General features: G+C 48.6%; 1 protein-coding gene across 2 annotated transcripts in view; it reads left to right on the forward strand.

The window, feature by feature from the left end:
- The window catches only part of LOC140405482 (ceramide synthase 6-like), a 139,100-nt gene that overhangs the window by 54,414 nt on the left and 61,401 nt on the right, over window positions 1-23,285 (forward strand). For both annotated transcript variants that reach the window (XM_072493975.1, XM_072493976.1), the window contains exon 4: window positions 10,765-10,822. In XM_072493975.1, coding sequence (XP_072350076.1) covers window positions 10,765-10,822 — 58 coding nt within the window. The remainder of the gene's footprint in view (window positions 1-10,764; window positions 10,823-23,285) is intronic.

Genomic DNA, 23,285 nt, shown 5'->3' on the forward strand with positions numbered 1-23,285 from the left:
TCTATTGGGAATGAAAAATCTGGACCATTTGTTCATCCTGATTTCCTTGCCCATGTCCACCTGGGGAAGTCTAAATTGTAGTTTTTGTAAAAGGAAAACAATTAATTGACTTATATGGTGTTTTCCTCCCAGATATTCCTTCCTTTTAATAGCCAGGTTGTTTCTAAGATACTTTTTAAAAAATATATATTTTATTGAAAATGTTTTCCAAACAACAATTTTTCCCCTCTTACAAAACAAACGTAACAATACAGAAATGTTTAACAATACACAAATTACAAAACCCCATTATCTTTTGACCTTAACTAAACTAACCCCCCCCCCCCCCCCCCCCCCCCTCCCTCCCCCTTCCCCCTGGGTTGCTGCTGCTGGTCATCTGTCTTCCCTCTAACGTTCCCCATGGTAGTCGAGAAATGGCTGCCACCGCCTGGTGAACCCTTGAGCCGATCCTCTCAGGGCAAACTTTATCTGCTCCAATTTAATGAACCCCGCCATATCATTTACCCAGGCCTCCAGTCCGGGGGGTTTCGCCTCCTTCCACATGAGTAGGATCCTGCGCCGGGCTACTAGGGACGCAAAGGCCACAACGTCGGCCTCTTTCGCCTCCTGCACTCCCGGCTCATCCGCAACTCCAAATAGAGCTAACCCCCAGCCTGGTTTGACCCGGGCCTTCACCACCTTCGAAATCACTCCCGTCACTCCCCTCCAATACCCTTCCAGTGCCGGGCACGCCCAAAACATATGTGCGTGGTTTGCCGGGCTCCCGCCACACCTCCCACATTTGTCCTCCACTCCAAAGAACCTGCTCAATCTTGCCCCCGTTATGTGTGCTCTATGTAGCACCTTAAATTGAATCAGGCTAAGCCTGGCGCATGAGGAAGAGGAATTTACCCTGCTTAGGGCATCAGCCCACATACCCTCCTCTATCTCCTCCCCTAGTTCTTCTTCCCACTTTCCTTTTAGTTCACCCACCGATTCCTCCCCCTCTTCCCTCATCTCTCGGTAAATCTCTGACACCTTGCCCTCTTCGACCCACACCCCTGAAAGCACCCTGTCCTGTATCCCCTGTGTCGGGAGCCGCGGAAACCTCACCTGTTGTCTAGTAAACGCCCTCACCTGCATATATCTCAAGAAATTTCCCCGGGGCAACTTATACTTTTCCTCCAATGCTCCCAAGCTCGCAAAAGTCCCATCTATAAATAAATCTCCCACCCTCCTAATTCCCAACTGGTACCAGCTCTGAAATCCTCCATCCATTCTTCTTGGGGCGAACCTATGGTTGTTCCTGAGTGGGGACCCTCTAAGATACCTTTAAGAATAACGGATGGTGTTGGATGGCTTGTGATGCCCATGTATTTTGCATTTTTTTTTTTTTTTTTTTTTTTTTTTTTTTGTTGCTTTCTAAATAAAATAATTTTCCACTACATCTACATGTAGAAATTGTTGGGGCCACTGGTTTACGGTGACTGAATAAGTGAAAATCAATTTTCTTCATGTGGGATCCTGGGTTTGTTGTTGGAGTTTAGGAATCAATTTCCAGGTTCAGCCCCCAAGGGCCATAATGACCAAGGAACAAATGAAAATGCAGTTCCTGGTCATTGGCAGTGGTCCTGCTGGGTATTTCATTGTTTCTTTCGAACGCATCGTCAGACCAAACATGAGAAGAGGCAATGACACAAATGGCAGTGACATTGACTGTGCCAACAAGAATGGCAGCAGGGCACCGGTGCCAATGTTGGACAAGCCTAGGGCAGCGGCGGCAGAGCATGAACAGCAATGGCGGCTCAGTTTAGGGCAGCGGCAATGGCGGACGAGACTAGGGCAGCGGCGGCAGAGCATGAATGACAATAGTATTATGATCAGCTTTTACAGTTGGCTTGTTGTTTTGGGGGGAAATGAAGACTTGCCGCTCCTGCAAGACTTCTGTAACCCACCAGCGCCAAATTCAAACATCTGCATAGCACACTGCAATTTGCCTGTTTTCTTGTGAAGGAGTGGCTTTGCCCATATTTCATAGTACAAGTGACTTTTGGAGCAATTTCTCACTGACCAATATTAGTTTTGTCCCTTTAGTTTGATTTGAGAGTTTGGGTTAAAATTATTTACATACGGGCAGCACGGTGGCGCAGTGGTTAGCCCTGCGGCCTCACGGCGTCGAGGTTCCGGGTTCGACCCCGGCTCTGGGTCACTGTCCGTGTGGAGTTTGCACATTCTCCCCGTGTTTGCGTGGGTTTCGCCCCCACAACCCAAAGATGTGCAGGGTAGGTGGATTGGCCACGCTAAACTGCCCCTTAATTGGAAAAAATGAATTGGGTACTTTTAATTTAAAAAAAAAAAAATTATTTACATACAACTCCTCGGAAGCCATTCGGCCCAAAATGTTTGTTTCAGCTCTTTTTGAAAGAGCTTTCCGATTAGTCTCATTCCCCTTGTCTTTCTCTGTAGCCCTGTATATGTTTACCCATTTGAAAGGTACTATTGAATCTGCTTCCACCGACCTTTCAGGCTGGACAGTTTTAGATCATAACTTGCTGTGTTTCTTGAAAAGAAAATACTTTCATGTTGCCTCCTGGCATATGTGCCAATTACCGTTAAATCTCTGCACTCTGTTTACCCCAGTTTCTCCTGGACTTATTCTCTCAAAACCCTCCTTGATTTTTGTAACGCCTCCATTGAATCTCTTCTGCTCTCGTGCTCTCTCTCTCGCTCTCCTGGTAGCACGGTGGCGCAGTGGGTTAGCCCTGCTGCCTCACTGCGCCAAGGCCCCAGGTTCGATCCCGGCTCTCGGTCACTGTCCGTGTGGAGTTTGCACATTCTTCTGTCTGTCATTTTTCTCCAGCTTGTGTTCTCCTGACGTTGTTCAAGATGAGCGACCAACAATAGTGTATTCACTGTTTGTGTTTACTACGGTCCAATTGATCAGTATAATAAAACCTAGTAACTTTGTGTGGAAAAACTCCACGATTTATTTTTTATTATAAAAAGTGTTGACATCTGGAAGCAGATTGTCCCCAACCCGAGTAAAATCCGGTGACTTGTATCCTCCCATTGCCTGGGTAGGGAGAGGAAATGATAAAGACCCTGGGTGGGATTTTCTGGTCCTGTCCATGACTCTGCCCGCCATGGGCATGACTGGGAAATCCTGGCCTCTTGAGCTTCAGGACGGGTATGGACAAACCTGTGATTATTACCGAGCTACCGTGGCTGGCTGCAGACTGAGAAAACAAGGAAGAGGAAATGCAGCACTCTGGGGAAAGTCTTTGACTGTAATAAACAAACCAAGAAAAGTACAGCACAGGAACAGGCCCTTCAGCCCTCCAAGCCTGTGCCGACCATGCTGCCCGACTAAACTACAATCTTCTACACTTCCTGGGTCCGTATCCCTCTATTCCCATCCTATTCATGTATTTGTCAAGATGCCCCTTAAATGTCCCTATCGTCGCTGCTTCCACCACCTCCTCCGGCAGCGAGAAATGAATGTTACAGATCACAAACGGACTGATATACATACCCTCCTGTTCAGTAATTTCATATTGCTGTCCGCAAGTATAGTCTCTGGAAATGGGTATAAAATCAAAATTCTGCAGATGCTGGAGGTTTGACATTTTAAAAACTCAGCAGGTCTGGCAGCATCTGTGGAGATAGCAACAAAGTTGTGTTTCGAGTCCAATATGACCTCTCTTCAGCCCGCTCTTTCAAGGAAGAGTCATACAGACTCGATATTAACACTCCCAACAGATACTTTCACATCTGCTTCAGTATTTGCAGCACTTTCTATTTCTGTCCCTGGAAATGGTCTCTCTTGAACGTTGAGAGTCGAGCATTCCAGCTGTTCTGTAATTTTATATTGGAGTCCATTGATTTAATGAGGGCAGTGATGACATTGACATTACGTTAAGAGCCCATGGTGTTAAGGGCAAGATCCTGGCATGGATAGAGGATTGGCTGACTGGCAGAAGGCAGAAAGTGGGGATAAAGGGGTCTTTTTCAGGATGGCAGCCGGTGACTAGTGGTGTGCCTCAGGGGTCGGTGCTGGGACCACAACTTTTCACAATATACATTAATGATCTGGGAGAAGGAACTGAAGGCATTGTTGCTAAGTTTGCAGATGATACTAAGATCTGTAGAGGGGCAGGTAGCATTGAGGAAGCAGGCGGGCTGCAGAAGGACTTGGACAGACTAGGAGTGTGGGCAATGAAGTGGCAGATGGAATACAATGTGGAAAAGTGTGAGGTTATGCACTTTGGAAGGAGGAATTTAGGCATAGACTATTTTCTAAATGGGGAAATACTTCGGAAATCAGAAGCACAAAGGGACTTGGGGAGTCCTTGTTCGTGATTCTCTTAAGGTTAACGTGCAGGTTCAGTCGGCAATTAAGAAGGCAAATTTCTTAAATGTGAGCAGTTTTGGGCCCCGTATCTAAGGAAGGATGTGCTGGCCTTGGAAAGGGTCCAGAGGAGGTTTACAAGAATGATCCCTGGAATGAAGAGCTTGTCGTATGGGGAACGGTTGAGGACTCTGGGTCTGTACTCGTTGGAGTTTAGAAGGATGAGAGGGGACCTTATTGAAACGTACAAGATACTGCGAGGCCTGGATAGAGTGGACGTGGAGAGGAGGTTTCCACTTGTGGGAAAAACTAGAAGCAGAGGACACAATCTCAGACTAAAGGGACGATCCTTTAAAACAGAGATGAGAGGAATTTCTTCAGCCAGAGGGTGGTGAATCTGTGGAACTCTTTGCCGCAGAAGGCTGTGGAGGCCAAATCACTGAGTGTCTTTAAGATAGAGATAGATAGGTTCGTGGTCAATAAGGGGGTTGGGGTTATGGGGAGAAGGCAGGAGAATGGGGATAAGAAAATATCAGCCATGATTGAATGGCGGAGCAGACTCGATGGACTGAGTGGCCTAATTCTGTTTGTATGTCTTATGATCTTGTGGTCTTATGACATGGCAATTCCGACGACTTGGGGATAAAACTTTTAAAAGATTGTGGGACTCTCTCTAGTACACTGGGCGCCACAGTAGCACAAGTGGATAGCACTGAGGCTTCACAGCGCCAGGGTCCCAGGTTCGATTCCCTGCTGGGTCACTGTCTGTGCGGAGTCCGCACATTCTCCCCGTGTCTGCGTGGGTTTCCTCCGGGTGCTCCGGTTTCCTCCCACAGTCCAACGATGTGCAGGTTAGGTGGATTGGCCATGCTAAATTGCCCTTGGTGTCCAAAAAGGTTAGGAGGGGTTATTGGCTTATGGGGTTAGGGTGGGTCGGTGCAGACTCGATGGGCTGAATGGCCTCCTTCTGCACTGTATGTTCTATGTATCTACAGAGGGATCTGGGTGCTGCAGTATATCAGTCACAATGTTAGTCTGCAGGTACAGCAGATTAGGAAGGCAAATTAGTGTTTTATGGCAAGGGGAAGTAGAGATGTTTTGTGACAGTTGTACAGGGCCTTGGTGAGACCACATCTGGTTTCACTCCCCTTACTTCGGAGACAATTCCATTCGAAACAGTTTGGAGAAGGTTGACTCGACTGATTGCTGGGATGAAGTGTTTACCTTAGGAAAGGTTAGATAGGCTGGGCCTGTATCCATTGGAGTTTAGAAGATTGAGAGGTGATCTTATTGAAACATAAGATCCTGAGGGGACTTGAGATGTTGAGAGGATGTTTCCCCTTTATAGGAGAGACTAGGGGCGCGATCCATCGGCCGCATTGCACTCTCGCTCGAGCGCGTTGCGGCCAGTGGATACCGGGAGAGACCTCCCGCAGGTTTCCCAGCAGTCTTCACAGCATCGGAATCAGAAGCACACCCAAAATGAGCGGAGCGGATTTTGCCGAACCTAACCGGAATCTACCGGCCTCCCCAGGATCTACCGGCCTCAACAGCAAGGCCGCAGCCAGGCGCCATTCTGCATTTGTCCACACACACGTGGATCAGGTGGAACGGCACCCGGAGGGGGTCTCCCAGGCCATCAGAGGCCCCTGGGTGGCCAGGGATAGTGCAGGGTGGCCCCCTGGAATGCGGGCAACTGAGCACTTCCCAGCTGACACCTTGGTGCTGGCAGGAGCACTACCCAGGTGGCAGTGCAGGGGTGCCTGGGGACCAGGCTGGCACTGCCAAAGATCATTGGATGAGGGGGGCCATGCCCATGAAAGGAGAGTGGAGGTGGGGGGGATGTGGATAGCAGGAAAGTAGGGGCCTCTGGGAGGTTGGGGGGGGGGGTTGCCGGGGGATCCCCAGGGTCCCCATAGCGGGGTGTCGTGTCCACGTGTATGGGGTCGTGTCCATGTGTGTGTAGGGGGTGGCATTGCCCATGGCTGGGGGACCCACAAGCTCACGTAGAGATCAGGGCACCCTTTCAAATAGCAGCCCAATCTCTGAGCTCAGCTCCCCGGTCAGTGATGATAATTTTTTTTGATGTTTTTAAATTTAGAGTAGTCAATTATTTTTATTATTTTTGTCCAATTAAGGGGCAATTTAGTGTGGCCAATCCACCTACCCTGCACATCTTTGCGGGCGAAACCCACGCAGACATGGGGAGAATGTGCAAACTCCACACGGACAGTGACCCGGGGCCGGGATTGAACCTGGGACCTTGGCGCCGTGAGGCAGCAGTGCTAACCACCGTGCCGCCCTAAGAAAAACATTCGAAGTGTGGGCTAAACCGGTGAGAAACTCCCCAGGGCCCAAAAAAGTGACTTAAATGTCATTGAATAGCGGTGGGGAACTCACCGGCAGGAAGCTGCGTGAAAAAATCAACACAAATAAGCTTCGAAATGTTTTCCGCTGAGTTAGATTGAGAAAGGAGTCAAAGAATGCAGGGAATAGGAAGGAATTTAGAGGTTTAAAAAAAAAAAAATGTTAGAGTACCCAATTCATTTTTTCCAATTAAGGGGCAATTTGGCGTGTTCAATCCACCTACCCTGCACATCTTTGGGTTGTGGGGGTGAAACCCACGCAGACACTGGGCGAATGTGCAAACTCCACACGGACAGTAACCCAGAGCTGGGATCCAACCTGGGACCTTGGCGCCGTGAGGCCGCAGTGCTAACCACTGTGCCACCGTGCTGCCTCAGGAATGTAGAGTTGAGGCCACAGTCGAATCAGCCATGATCTGATTGGATGGCAGAGCAGACTCGAAGGCCGCAGTGACCTACCCCTGTTCCTTGTTTGTAAATGCACACTGGAAAGATCCCAGGATTCATTACCTGATCTGTGTCAGAGTAGTGGTGGAGATTCCATAATGTCCTGTCGTTGGGGCAGAGGAAAATGCAACTAGGCCGCCACTCTCATTTGTTACTGTGTGTGTGTGTGTCTGTCTGAGCGCGTATGGGATTCAGATCGAGTACATAATCCTGTCTAGTCAGATAGCTGCCTTGCCTTGCACGTGAACAATGGCCAAGACCACTGATTTATTGGGAGGCACGAAAATGGGCAGTTTGATTTCCAAAATGTCGGTGGAAATCCTAGAGATCGAAGTAACAAAAATTGGGAATGTATTTACTCAGTCACTGTAAACCAATGGCCCTGATTGTAATAGAGTGGAATTGGATTTGTGCCCCCCCCCCCCCCCACCCCCCGAGTTAAACCCCAGAGGGCAGCGGGATTTAACTTGCTCCGTCACATAAATCGGTGGTCCTTCATTGTGGCCACATGGGCAAAGTACCGGCACCCACTGAGCTCTACTGCAGTGAAGAATTCAACGCCCTCGGGCAAGAGGAAACCAATTCAGTGTTTTCTGTGGCGGTCCAAAGCTTTCTGAATGGAACCCTCCACTCGCCCAGAATCTTTTCCTTTTTAATTGACAGGTGAGCAAGGGATAACAAAACTAATCCGTGCTGTATGCAGATGGCATTTAATTTTGTTTTAATGGTCCTTGTCTAAAATCAAATCATTTCAGAGAGCTTTCTACTTGGCTTAGAAGAAGAGGGAAATATCTAAATCATGGAGTATATAACACACTGGGAACTGGGAGAACCATTTCAAACCTTCATTTGCTCCACGTTCAAATAATGCACTGTCCAAAAGAGAACTTGCTCACCTCTAGCTGCATCTCTGAGATCTTGGCCAGCTCTGAAATGCTGAAATCAGTTCTTTGGTGGTGCTTTATTTGACCGAGCTTATCCGAGACAAACCCAAAATGGGAATAGCGGTCTAACCTTTCCTGGAAAACAGTTTGTCTTATTCTTGTCTTGGGGTTCATGTCCACCGATCTCTGAAGGTTGCCACTCAAGTGGATAGAGCCGTGAAGAAGGCTTATAGTGTGTTAGCGTTTATTAACAGGGGGCTTGCGTTTAAGAGGCGCGGGATTATGCTGCAACTGTACATGACCCTGGTTAGACCACATTTGGAGTATTGTGTGCAGTTCTGGTCACCTCATTCTAGGAAGGATGTGGAAGCATTGGAAAGGGTGCAAAGGAGATTTACCAGGATGCTGCCTGGTTTGCAGGATAGGTCTTATGAGGAAAGGTTGAGGGAGCAAGGACTTTTCTCTTTGGAGCGGAGGAGGATGAGAGGCGACTTAATAGAGGTTTATAAGATGATGAGGGGGATAGATAGAGTGGACGTTCAGAGACTATTTCCTCGGGTGGATGTAGCTGTTACAAGGGGGCATAACTATAAGGTTCAGGGTGGGAGATATAGGAGGGATGTCTGAGGTAGGTTCTTTACTCGGAGAGTGGTTAGGGTGTGGAATGCTGTGATAGTGGAGTTGGACACTTTAGGAACTTTCAAGCGGTTATTGGATAGGCACATGGAGCACACCAGAATGGCGGGGAGTGGGATAGCTTGATCTTGGTTTTGGACAATGCTCGGCACAACATCGAGGGCTGAAGGGCCTGTTCTGTGCTGTCCTGTTCTATGTTCTATGTTCTTTCTCTGTCCAGAGTATGTTCCACTTCCTTAGTATTGTGTTGAGAATCCGTGAGGAGAGGGAAAAGATGATGGGACAAGATGGGAAAAGATGATGACACTAACTATGGTCCCACTCACTGTCGTTGTGAGGTAGCAGTGCTAGCCCCTGTGCACTAGGTAGCATCCATTTGCAGAATCTGGAATAGATTTGTTGCTCCTGAAATATACCAACTATTTGCATTTGGTTCTGAAAGACTCCAGTCTTCAAAAAGCTAATTTCAGTAAATGTCTAATGAGCCTCTGCAGAATCGAACTACTTGCTTTGCTGATCACCTCCCTACTTCCACAACACTGGTGTGAGACTTTGCCATTTGCACTACTCCTTAAAATTTACCATGAATGATTCGCATTGTCTGCAAATACTGGAAATGTAAACAGCAGTTCAGTCAGTATTTGAAAGAGGGAAGATGGGTGGCACGGTAGCACAGTGGTTAGCACTGTTGCTTCATAGCGCTAGGGTCCCAGGTTCGATCCCCGCTTGGGTCACTGTCTGTGCGGAGTCTGCACTTTCTCCCCGTGTCTGCGTGGGTTTCCTCCGGGTGCTCCGGTTTCCTCCCACAAGTCCCGAAAGACGTGCTTGTTGGGTGAATTGGACATTCTGCATTCTCCCTCTGTGTACCTGAACAGGCGCCGGAGTGTGGCGACTAGGGGATTTTCACAGTAACTTCATTGCAGTGACACTAATAAAGATGAAGGGATAACATCCTGGTGTATATCCCTTTTGAGGAAGGTCAATACTGAAATATTCTTGTATATTTTCTCTAGATGTTAATGAACTTGCTGAGTATCGCCAGCATTTTCTGGTTTGGAATTTTTATTCTTTAAGTTAATTTTTGTACAAACAGTGACTGGCTTCCTGGAACGAGTGTGCTCTTCTGTATTGCAAAGGACCTAAATTCTCCTCCGTAGCAAAGGGCGGAAATCCACAGGTTATGAAGATTTAAAATGAAAACCAAAAATACTTTTTTATTTTCATTTTATAGATCCGCAATATTTTGCTTTTGCTTCAGAGATTGTTAGTTCCGCTCCCTTTCAACAAAAACATTGACCTGATCAGAGGATTGAACTATCTGAAAATGACTTTTCGCTTCTTTATGGCTGACAAAAGATTGGCTGTTCTGGACTCCTTGAAATTAACTTGTCATTGAAATTGTCGAAAGCTCCAAACTGTGACACATGTCTACGTTTCATAACTCCGCTAAAAAGCTCCAAGTAGGAAAAGTTGGCAGGTGCCAAGCATTTAATGTGATCCCGAGTCATTTGTGAAGTAGGCTCTCCGTCTTATGTTGACTGTTAAAGCTGTGTTCATTGTGTATTGCCCATGTGTAATAGATACCATTTGAGTGCCACAGATTGCTGGTGTAGGGAAACTTCAAAAGAACTTGACCAAGAAGTAATTGCAGCACTATGAGCGGTGCTGGTGAGTGGCTCCTAATATTCATTAATTTGTTAATGGCAGTGGCTGTGTGACTGGTTGAAGGCTGATTTTTTTTTTAAAAAGCTCCAATAAATTCTGTAATCACAGACTTCTTGTTAAGGAAAGGCCGGCAGTATACAAAGCTGTGTGGTCGCTGTGACTGGGAGAATAAACTGTTTTCCTCTTCAATTCTTTTCCTCCGTGTTTGAGAAGCAGCTTTTTAAAAAAAAATCGGGGTGGCTTGAATAACTATTTGACCAGTTTGCTCCTCCTGTTAGTAAAGCCTGGCTTTAGTGTCTCTCAGGACAGCCCTGCCGCATTCAATGACTCATTTATTGACTGAGCTTTTAGATTTGATGGGGATAACCTCCTCCCTCCCTCCCTCCCTCCCCTGCCCACCCCCTCCCATTTTCTGATTTCAAGTGTTTTGTATTTACAGGTGGAGACTGGTATTTTATTTCTATATATTCTTCTATGGAGTGAGATTTCTATGGAAGGTAAGTGCTGTATGTGAATGTTTTGTCTGTGTATCTGCACCACCCTTCCCCATCCTTCCCACCCCACCCTGAAAAGAAAAAATCATTCTTGTCAACTCTTTCTTTGGTCAAGGTGACCGTTAGCCATTCTCTTCAGCGCAGCAGTGGTCCTCTGCAGCAGCTGATGTGGAGTAATCAAATGTGCAGTGTAAGTGTAGGTGACCATTTGTAGTTAAGTATCATTAAGGTCCTGTTACTTCCCAGTGCAAGTTGGAGCGAGTGAACCTACTGGTTTATACTTTGATGCAGAAATAGTTGGGGTGGGGTGGGGTGGGGCGAGGGGGGGGGGGGGGGGGGGTTACATACAAATTAAGGTCAAGAAAGCACTCATTTCCATACCAACTTTCATTACTGCTGCATGCCTCAAAAAGCTTAACAGCTTGACCGAATTACTCCTGGAAGTCACGGCTTGGGTCACTGTCTGTGCGGAGTCTACACATCCTCCCCGTGTGTGCGCGGGTTTCCTCCGGGTGCTCCGGCCCACCGTCCAAAGATGTGCAGGTTAGGTGGATTGGCCATGATAAATTGCCCTTCGTGTCCAAAATTGCGCTTGGTGTTGGGTGGGGTTCCTGGGTTATGGGGATAGGGTGGAGGTGTGGACCTTGTGTAGGGTGCTCTTTCCAAGAGCCGGTGCAGACTCAATGGGCCGAATGGACTGTAAATTCTATGATAAATTCTATGAAAGTGTAATCACCAGGAAAGCACAGTAGCCAATTTATGCACAGCCAGCTCCCAGTCAAGCAACTAATCGCATCATATTTTTCTCATGATACAGGTTGGGTTATAAATATAAGTCAGGGTGTCAGGAGAACTCTGCTGTTTGAACTCTGCAGGATGTCGCCTGGGAGGCCAGGCAGAACTTTGATATAGTGTCTGGAGTGTCCACTGAGACTTTTGTGTTTTGAGTCCCTGGAGTGGGGTTTGACCCGACGCCGACCTGACTGAGTAGCGGGCGCTGCCTCTGAACCAAGACTGACGCATAGTTAAACTGGGCAAGGGACCTCCGAATGGCTCTGTCGAATGAGGTGTTCGGGGCACCACTTAATGGGAATTTGTAGCGATGCTTCTGTCAAGTCTGAGTAGTACAGGTTGTGTTTTACGTTTTAAGTTCTCTATTTTGAGTATCCGTGCAAATGTTATTGGTTGTTTTGGGGTGGTGCTTTATCTTTAATTCCTCCAACTGACTTGGAACAATTATGCTTGCTGTTTTAAAACGCGTTCACAAAGGTTATTTTAGGCTATACTTCATCCCTGTCCACTATATAATGGCTAGAATCAAGTGTGTGGGAGATTGTGGGGACGAAGAAAGCCCACATTCCATAGACCAGTGTTCTTCAAACTTTTTTTCCAGGGACCCATTTTTGCCGACCTTCACGCCCCGCGCCGGCCGACCTTCACGCCCCGCGCCGGCCGACCTTCACGACCCGCGCCGGCCGACCTTCACGACCCGCGCCGGCCGACCTGCGCGACCCACCTTGTTTGCTGCTGACAAAAATGGAGACCATGCAGACGCTGCGACAACAAATGAACGGACATCGCGCAACAATCACCAGGCAGGAATGTTCCCTTCCAGTCGGGGAACACTTCAGCAGTCAAGGGCATTCAGCCTCTGATCTCCGGGTAAGCGTTCTCCAAGGCGGCCTTCAGGACCCGCGCCAACGCAGAATCGCCGAGCAGAAACTTGTAGCCAAGTTCCGCACACATGAGTACGGCCTCAACCGGGACCTGGGATTCATGTTGCATTACAGTCATCCCCCACCGTCTGGCCTGCAAAATCCTACCAACTGTCCTGGCTTGGTACAATTCACACCTCTTTAACCTGGGGTTACCCCATCTCTGGATCTGTAAAGATTTAATCACCTGCTAATGCTCGCATTCCAAGCATTGTTTGGCATCTTTGAATTTGTCTATATATGTGTTTCTGGAACAGACCTCTTCATTCACCTGAGGAAGGAGCAGCGCTCCGAAAGCTAGTGACATCGAAACAAACCTGTTGGACTTTAACCTGGTGTTGTAAGACTTCGTACTGGACAAAAATGGAGGAAATGGTTTTGGGTCCCTTTGGCCCTCGTACACACTCCCCCAATGGAACCTGTTGGATGAAGGTGAAGCCTTCCAGTGTCAGTGTCAGAAAGTATGGAGTCTCCATCTGTCCAAAGTTCTGCATTTTTTTCCGGTAAAATGTTATCAAATATTAGCCCCCCCACCCCCCGAACTTGTAATAAAAATAAAATGAATAAAATAAATGAAAAAAATAAAAATTAAATGAATAAAATGAATTTAAAAAAAAAAAAACTTGTAAAACAAAAAGCTGCGACCTTTTATTTAAAAACAAGCGGCCACACTGCGCATGCGTGCCCGATCATTGACACACATGCGCATAGTTTTGCACATGTGTGCCCGATCATCTGGCACGCATGCGCTGTGCGGCCGCATTTTATTCACATGTTCACGGCCATTTTGAAGGCCGCTTGCAGCCGGCGTTTTTAACAGCTGGCTGTTGCGCGCAGATTTGTGCGACCGGGAGCGCCGCGACGGACGGCTCCACGACCCTCCCGACACCCACCCGCGGGTTGCGCCCCTGAGTTTGACAATGCCTGCCATAGACTGTGGTGCTGAGGTTAACACCACCGTATGTACTTTCACACTCTGGTTATATTTTGTTCTCCTCCCAGCTTTTACACCATCGAGTGTCTTTGCACTGAGTGATTCTGACCAGTGGTGCAAAGCGGCTGCCAATGTAACTCTCGTGGGCTGCTGCTTCGATTGGGCTTCCTGCTTTGTGCACCCTGCCCATGACGGCTTCCGAGGATAGTCTTCCATCATTGGCCAGGCTTTCATGTCTTTGTTGAATCTGACTCTGTAATTGGCCTAACTCTGGTGTAGCTCCAGAATTCATGACCTGGCCAGGCACCGTTATACTGATGTATCAGCTTTGATTTGGGAGTGGGAGTTCTTACTTGCAACAGTGGGAGGAACGAGGCCCAACAATGCTGTCAAAAGGACAGTGAGGCTAATTGTATTTGCCGTGTTTCTCATAGAATTTACAGTGCAGAAGGAGGCCATTCGGCCCATCGAGTCTGCACCGGCTCTTGGAAAGAGCACCCTACCCAAGGTCCACACCTCCACCCTATCCCCATAACCCAGTAACCCCACCCAACACTAAGGGCAATTTTGGACACTAAGGGACAATTTATCATGGCCAATCCACCTAACCTGCACATCTTTGGACTGTGGGAGGAAACCGGAGCACCCGGAGGAAACCCACGCACACACGGGGAGGATGTGTAGACTCCGCACAGACAGTGACCCAAGCCGTGACTTCCAGGAGTAATTCTGTCAAGCTGTTAAGCTTTTTGAGGCATGCACAAATGTCCCAGCAACTTCAATTGAGGGCAGGTGCACAGAAATAAAAATGTTTCTGACAGGGATTTGCTGCTCTCTCATTAGCTTTGTGAAAATGGCATCTCGCTGTCTAGCTCAATATTCACATACATTGAATGGTGTGAAATCCCAGTTCTTAAAAACTAGCTGCAAAGGAAACTTTCCACAGAAAGTTCACTTTGAAGTCAAAGTATTCTTTAAGGGGGTGATGAGTGTCCGTTCGGGCCAGACAACCTCTCTGCCACTGAAAGTTAACCTTTTTCAGTGCGGAGTCTCATTCCTTGAGGTTTAATAGTTTTATTTTTTTAAATCAGTATTTTTGTACCTTTTGGCCTCTTTCTCTCAATCCAGTATTTTTCACCTGATTTGACATTGATTTCACGCACTCTAACTTGTACTTCAGACACTATGCTGTTGACTTCACAATCGTGCAATCTGGTTAAACACAACACAAGAATTAGAGGTAGGGGTAGACCATTTGGTCCCTCGAGCAGGCTCTGCCATTCAATAAGATTATGGCTGATTGGATTGTGGCCTCGACTCCACTGTCCTATCTGACCTCAAAAACCCTTGACTCCTAGGGGCGGTGCAGTGGTTAGCACTGCTGCCTCACGCTGCCGAGGTCCCAGGTTCGATCCCGGCCCCGGGTCACTGTCCGTGTGGAGTTTGCACATTCTCCCCGTGTCTGCGTGGGTCTCACCCCCACAACCCAAAGATGTGCAGCGTAGGTGGATTGGCCACGCTAAATTGCCCCTTAATTGGAACAAAATAATTGGGCACTCTTAAATTTATATTTAAAAAATAATTAATGATCTTCTGAGAGGGAAAAGGTTTCTCATTATTATCGGCACGGTGATTAAACAACGCTGCCTCACAGTGCCAGGAACCTGGGTTTGATTCCGGCCTTGGCGGTCTGTCTGTGCGAAGTTTGCACATTCTCCACGTGTCTGCGTGGCTTTCCTCCAGGTGCTCCACTTTCCTCCCATGTGCAGGTTAGGTGGATTGGCCATGATAAATTGCCCCTTCGTGTCCAGGGGTGTGTAGGTTGGGTTAGGTGGGGGAGTGGGCTAGGGTGGAGTTCCCTTTCAAAGGGTCGGTGCAGACTTGATGGGTCGAATGGCCTCCTTCTGCACTGTAGGGATTCTATAATTCTTATCTCCGTTCAAAAAGTAGGGGCCTCACATTTAAGACGATGTCCCCAGTTCTAGTCTCTCCCACAAGGGGAAACATCATCTCCACATGCCCCTCATGCTCTTTTGTGTTTCAATAAGATCACCTCTCGTTCTCTAAACTCCAATGGGCACAGGCTCCACCTTTTCCATAAGACAACCCCTTAATCCCAGGAATCAGTCCAGTGAACCTTTCTGAACCGCCTCCAATGCAGTTGTGTCCTTTCTTCAGCAAGGGGACCAAAACTGTGCACTATACTCCAGATGTGACCTAACTGCTGCCCTGTACAGCTGCAGCAACACTTCCTACTTTCATTCCCCTTACAATAAACATTCCAGTTGCCTTCCTAATCACTTGCTGTATCTGTGAACTAACCTTTTGTGACTCACGTCCCAGGACACCCAGACCTCTCTCGACTGCAGAGTTCTGCAGTGAGTCTCCATTCAAATAATAAACTGTTACTATGCTTTCTGCCAAAGTGGAGGTACAGTTAAGGAGGTACAGTGGTTTAACTTGTTCACTCTGAACCCAGGTTTCAATCTCCCAGTTCAAGCAACTTGTCTCTTCTGAGCAAACTGTTCATTGGATAGAATATTCAATGTGTCTAGCACAACTGCTTCACAGCTCCAGGGTCCCAGGTTCGATTCCCGGCTTGGGTCACTGTCTGTGCGGAGTCTGCACATCCTCCCCGTGTGTGCGTGGGTTTCCTCCGGGTGCTCCGGTTTCCTCCCACAGTCCAAAGATGTGCCGGTTAGGTGGATTGGCCATGATAAATTGCCCTTAGTGTCCAAAATTGCCCTTAGTGTTGGGTGGGGTTGCTGGATTGTGGGGATAGGGTGGAGGTGTTGACCTTGGGTAGGGTGCTCTTTCCAAGAGCCGGTGCAGACTCTGGGCCAAATGGCCTCCTTCTGAACTGTAAATATGAAATTCTGTAGCAAATGATTGGGGCAGAGGGAGGCAGAGAGAGTTTTTTTTTAAGGGGCAATTTAGCGCGGCCAATCCACCTAACCTGCACATCTTTGGGTTGTGGGGGTGAAACCCATGCAGACACGGGGAGAATGTGCAAACTCCACATGGACAGTGACCCAGGGCCAGGATCGAACCCGGGTCCTCGGTGCCGTGATGCAGCAGTGCTAACCACTGCGCCACCGTGCCGCCCTAACTACCTACCTTTACAACAGACCTGTTCGAGTTTGCCAAATACTGCAGCAAGGCAGCACAATTCATGTTGCAGTAAATATATCATTGACATGGGGTATCATTGTAATGAATCTTGATCTTCCCCGCCTTCAGCGTTTCAAAGTAAACTGCATTTGACAGTTTGGGTCTCAGTCTGTTTGGGGAGACTTTTCTTTCAGCATAGTGAGACGTGTGACTGCCGTCTTTACCCGGTCTGGCCTACATGTGACTCCAGACCCACAGCAATGTGGTCGGCCCTAACTCTGAAATGGCCTAGCAAGCCACTCGGTTGTACCAAACTGCTACGGAGTCTAAAAGTAGTGAAACTGGACAGACCCCCCCACCCTCGACCGAGTCACTGGAGAAAAGCATGGCACACCCAGCCCTGTTGACCCCGCAAAGCCCTTCTTTATAACATCTTGGGGGCTTGTGCCAAAGTTGGGAGAGCTGTCACTCCGATTAGTCAAGCAGCAGCCTGACCTAGTCACACGCACGGAATCCTACCATATGGGTGAAACCTTGTGTCCCCGTTAGGGACTGAGATTTCCCAGTGCTGCTGACAGCGAATGCCGTTTTTGCTGGCGTGCACTCGCAACAGCCGAGACCAGGGAATCCGGCCCATTGTCTCGGGTGCCACCATCACCATCCCTACTGACAGGACAGACCCACCAGAGGTGGGCATACAGTCGGGATGGGGTTGGGAGTCCTCAAAATGGACTCCGGACCCCATGAAGTCTGGCAATTGGTCAAACATGGGCAACTTCCTGATCACCACAGCTGGTGAATCCGCACTCCCATGTTGAACACCAATTAGGGGAAGCACTTGAGGTGGCAAGGGCACAGAATGTAATCTGGGTGGAGAACCTTAATGTCCATCGCCAAGAGTGGCTTGGTTGTATGACTACTGACTGAGCTGGCCAAGACATAAAGGACACAGCTGTTCGACTGGGGGCACGATCTATTGGCCTCGGCGCCTGACTCTGGACCCGACGAAGCCAGTAAATCCCGCGGGATTTAACAGCCTCGTCACGCCTTGCGAGATCTCGCGAGGCATCGCGATCTGGATCCTGCCCACTGAGGTCAGGACCCAGATTTGCATATTCCAAATGAGCAGTTAATCTCATTTGAATGTCTGCACCAGATCTACCCAGCGCCTGGGACCTAACGGCCTTGCCTCTGAGATCCCGAGCAGGTGCCATGTAGCACTGGTTTCCACAAACGTGGACCAGGCGTACCGGCACTTGGTGTGGGGAGAGGGCGGTGTCTTACAGGCGATCGGGGGCCCCTGGGTGTTTGGGCTCTGCAGTGGCACCCAGGCACCCTAGCAGTGCCAGGGTCACCCAAGTGCCCCCTGATACTGCCAGGGTGCCCAGGTGACATGCCCATGCCAGGGATTGGGCCCGGGGGTGTCCTGCCCTTATGAGATGGAGTGTGGGGGGCTCAATTACCCCCTTTATTGTGAGGGGGGGGTCTATAGATTTTGACCCAGCGACAATGCTCATTAGTGCAGGAAACGGGACTAAGTGCGGCCTCGGCGGGGCATTGGCCGCAGAGTCCCGTTTACCAGTGGGGTCGTTCTCTGCACTGCCAGCGCCAAGAAGCACCCGGCTAAACGCACTCTTCATGGGCTCTGGTTCATTTCCTTTAAATCGTGCCTTGGGCTCGCAGCAGAAGGTGAGGGAACCAACAAAGAAAAAAACCTACTTTTTTTTTCATCCTCACCAACCTACCTGTCGCAGATGCATCTGTCCATGACCGTATTGGCAGGAGTGACCACTGTACAGTTCTTGTGGAGACAAAGTCCTGTCTTCACATTGAGGATAATCTCCATCGTGTAGTGTGGCACTACCACCGTGCTAAATGGGATAGACTTCAAACAGATCAAGCAACTCCAAACTGAGCACCCATGAAGTGCTGTGGACCATTAGCAGCAACAGAATTGTATTCTACCACAATCTGTAACCTTGTGGCTTGGCATATCCCCCACTCTACCATTATCATCAAGCTAGTGGATCAACCCTGGTTCAATGAAAGAGTGCAGGGGAGCATACCAGGAGCAACACCGGGCATACCCAAAAATGAGGTGTCAACCTGGTGAAGCTACAACACAGGACTACTTGCATACTAAATGCCATGCGATAGACGCATCCAATCTAAGCTCTGCAGTCCTGCCGAATCTTGTTGTGAATGGTGGTGCACAATTAAACAACTCGCTGGAGGAGGTGGCTCCACAAATCCCCATCCTCGGTGGTGGGGAGCCCGGCACATCAGCGCAAAAGACCAGGCTGACGCATTTGCAACAATCTTCAACCAGAAGTGCCGAATGGATGATCCATCTCGGCCTCCCTCTTGAGGTACCCACAATCCCAGGTGCCAGTCTTCAGCCAATTTGATTCATTCCACGTGATATCAAGAAACAGCTGAAAGCACTGGATACTGCAAAGGCTCTGGGTCCTGACAATATTCCAGCAATAGCACTTGTAACGATCCTCATGTTTAAACCTTGCTTTCCCTGTTTAAACCTTGCTTTCCTTGTGTAATTTCTTTACTCTCTGCAAGAACAAACCCTAGTATAAGGTGCTATTTGGACTGGTCCAGGAACATCCCCCCCCCAAGCAATGGGTTATTTGGCCTGGTCCAGTGATGACATTTTGATGGACTTGGCCAGCAGCCAATCGGCTGGACATCCCAAGACGTGGCAAATCCTCCATGTGAATTGTCCCGGAAGGCTCCTTGCTGTGTGGCTCTGTCTGTTTGGGTTTCAGTTTGATCTGAACTCGGGAGCTGAGCAGAATTCTGTCAAATATCTCTCCCAGAAAAGGTGGAGATCTCTCTCTCTCGTATCTTAGCTGAAGCTCACTCCAGGTAAACCGAGCAGCCTGTGTTTCCTCTCTATCCAGCTGGTGAGTATTTAAAGCCTGAAGCCGAGCTGGGGGGGAACGTTCCTAATTCCCCTTCCTGTAAGGCTACCAGATCTCTCTTAAGGTCGCGTGAAAGCTATTCTGATACTCTGCTTAACTGAGACAAGCTGTTGGTCGGCCTGCTGAAGTTGACAACAGAACGGACCTGAAGTGCATCTTCGTGGTAAGGCTCAGGTCAACACAAGTTAAAGTGCCTCTCGCTAGCGAGGATCCCACAATCTGAAAATCCAGCCTGAATGTTCCAGCTAGAACATGGGCAGCACGGTAGCATAGTGGTTAGCACTGTTGCTTCACAGCTCCAGGGACCCAGGTTCGATTTCCCCGCTGGGTCACTGTCTGTGCGGAGTCTGTACGTTCTCCCCGTGTCTGCGTGCGTTTCCTCCGGGTGCTCCAAAGATGTGCTGGTTGGGTGGATTGGCCATGCTAAATTTCTCTTAGTGTCCAAAATTACCGTTGGTGTTGAATGGGGTTACTGGGTTATGGGGATAGGGTGGAGGTGTGGGCTTGGGTAAGGTGCTCTTTCCAAGAGCCGGTGCAGACTCGATGGGCCGAATGGCCTCCTGCACTGTAAATTCTATGAAATCTATGAGAAGATCCAAACTAGCTGGTGGCTTCAACATCCGCATCCCAAGAACATAGCCGACTACAAAGGCTATAACCTCAGCAGCAAAGATACTCGTCTCTCATCCCTACTTAGTCCCCCCCCCCCCATTATTTTAATCCCTCCCTTCCCCACTGTGTGTCTGTTTTGTGTGTCTGTGGGCAGAGGGTGGGACGGTGAAGGGAAGGAGCAATTAGATTAGCAGACCGTTCTATTATTGCCATTCCACGTTAATCTCTTCTCTTGTTGTATCACGGCGCCGAGGATCCGGGTTCGATCCCAGCCCTGGGTCACTGTCCGTGTGGAGTTTGCGCATTCTCCCCGTGTCTGCGTGGGCCTCACCCCCACAATGCAAAAAGATGTGCGGGTTAGGTGGATTGGCCACGCTAAATTGCCCCTTAATTAAAAGAATTGGGCACTTTAAATTTATTTTTAAAAAACCTCTTCTCTTGTTGTAAATAAACCAGTTTGTTTGTGTTTTACTTACCAATCTGTTACTGTAAGTCATTGTAGCAGTCAAGGGGCAAAAATCGCACAAACGTTGTACAAATTATTGGTTAATTCACTTGCGTTGGGACACCGGAGCCTGTGGGACTGGAATTGACCGTGCACTCGCCCAGGGTGTCATAACGCACTGAGGACTTGTGCTTCAGAACTAGCTGTGCCCGTAGCTGTCACTGGCAGCTACCTGGTAATGTTGAAAATTGCCCAGTTGTGTGCTGTCTTTATAAAAGAAAAGCAGGACAAATCCAACCCAATCATTCTGCTCTTGATCATAGTAAAGTGCTGGAAGGGGCCATCTATCAAGAGACACTTACTCAGCAATTACCTGCTCAGTGACACTGAGCTCCACCAGGGTCACTTGTGTTCAAACATGGACAAAAAAGTTGCACAAAGAAAGGTGGGTGTGGTGATTGGAGGTCAATCATCTCCGTTCCAGGACATCACTGCAGGAGTTCCTCAGAGTCGTGTGCTAGGCGCAACCATATTCAGCTGCTTCAACAATGACCTTCGCTCCGTCAAGGTCCGAAGTGGGGATGTTCACTAACGGCTGCATTGCACCATTTGCAACTCTTCAGATACTGGAGCAGTCCATGTCCAAATGCAGCAAGACCTGGACAACATTCGGGCTTGGGCTGATTAGTGAAGTGCGAGGTGCCAGACAATAACCGACCTTCTCCAACAAGAGAGAATCTAAACATCTCCCTTGACATTCAATCGCATTACCATTGCTGAATCTCCCACTATAAGCATCCTGGAAGTTACCACTGACTAGAAACTAAACTGGACCAGTCACATAAATACTGTGACTACAAACCTGTCCACCATCTACAAGGCACAAGTCAGCAGTGTGATGGAATACTCTCCACTTGCCTGGATGCGTGCAACTCTAACAACACTAGAAGCTCGACACCATCCAGGACAAAGCAGTCTACCACCCCTCCGTTACTGATGCACAGTGGCACCAGTCTCTACAAGATGCACTGCAGGAACTTGCCAAGGCTCCTTTGACAGCACCTTCCAAGCCCACAACCTCTATCACCTCTGGCAAGCACTGTAGTTGGATGGGAACATCCACCTGGAGGTTTCACTCACCATCCTAACTTGGAACGATATTGCCGTTCCTTCACTGTCGCTGGGTCAAAATCCTGGAACTCCCTCCCTAACAGCACAGTGGGTGTACCTGCACCGCAGGGACTGCAGCGGTTCAAGAAGGCAGCTCACCACCACCTTCTCGAGGACAATTAGGGGTGGGCAATAAATGCTGGTGTAGCCAGTGATGCCTTCATCCCGTGAATTAATTTAAAAGACAAGCTCTCACCAGCCTTCTGAAGCAAGTCTGGGCAGGCTGTGTTTCTCACGAGTCTGTGCACCCATGTATGTAAATCAGTTTCTCAGTATTGGTGGCTGTCATCAGTTTGCAATGCAAGACCATAAATAGCCAAATTACCTCTGAATAGTTTTGTACAAGGACACTGGCTGCAAAGAGTTTTCAACAGTCTGCCAAATATCCTTGCAGGCATCACAAACCATAATTTGTCAATTTTGAGCAGCTAGTGGTGCCGCGTGGTTGGGACTAATTTGTTTCCCCTCCTCCTACTAATTTTGTGGCTCAACTCTTGAAAGGTTATGATTCTGAACACTTTGTGCGCTGTGCATTGCAGCAAAGAAAAATGTGGTCTAAAAAATACTTCTCTCCGCCCAACCATTTTCAGCTGTTTCATCCGTGACCTTTTCCCTCTCCGGAGTGGACGCAAGATCTGGACAGCACCCAGGCGTGGACTGTTGGGTAAATTGTGCTATCCAGGCATCAGCAGATGACCACTTCCAGCATGAGGGACGCCAAGCACCGTTCACCAGAAGCTTTCACTGTCAGTCATACCAAACAGGCCGGAACTCTCGTTCATTCTGGCGGGATTTTCTGTTCCTGCTGCGGTGAATGGAGCTTTGGCCGAGTGCCAGATCCTCCGCTCTCACTAGCAGCAGCGGCAAGGCGAACTCTGACCGGAGAATCCCGGCTGCAGTGAAGAGCTCTTGGCCGTGCCGTAGATGTTGTACCTCTGAGACAAAAGCTCTATCTAGTCTTTAAAAGACTCCGCACACTTTTGCCACAGGCTTCGTGGCAACCGTCCTCCTCGCTTTGAGGGACTGCTTGAGAGAGTTTCAACGCCATGATTGCAAGAACAGTCTCCTGTCTGCACTGAAAGTCACCTTGCCTACCTGCTGGTTTTCCGCAATTTACAATACTTGAATAAGGGATCATAGAATTTACAGTGCAGAAGGAGGCCATTAACACCCTACTTAAGCCCACGCCTCCACCCTATCCCCATAAACCAGTTACCCCACCTAACCTTTTCGACACTAAGGGCAATTGATCATGGCCAATCCACCTAACTTGCACATCTTTGGACTCTGGGAGGAAACCGGAGCACCCGGAGGAAACCCACGCAGAAACAGGGAGAACGTGCAGACTTTGCACGTGATGGAATACTCACCATCTTTCCTGGATTGGCACAGCTACAACATTCTCAGCTCAATGAGAGCTAGTACTTAATCTGTAGCTCTTGCACTCTCTCCTGCATGATTGGACTGTGACTACAGCAATGGAGTGAACTTCAACCATCACCTCCCTCCCCTGCAATCTACTGAGCCAAGGACTGGAACCGGA

This window comes from Scyliorhinus torazame, chromosome X (genome assembly GCF_047496885.1).
Source record: "Scyliorhinus torazame isolate Kashiwa2021f chromosome X, sScyTor2.1, whole genome shotgun sequence".
In the NCBI taxonomy this organism is placed as follows: Eukaryota; Metazoa; Chordata; class Chondrichthyes; order Carcharhiniformes; family Scyliorhinidae; genus Scyliorhinus; species Scyliorhinus torazame.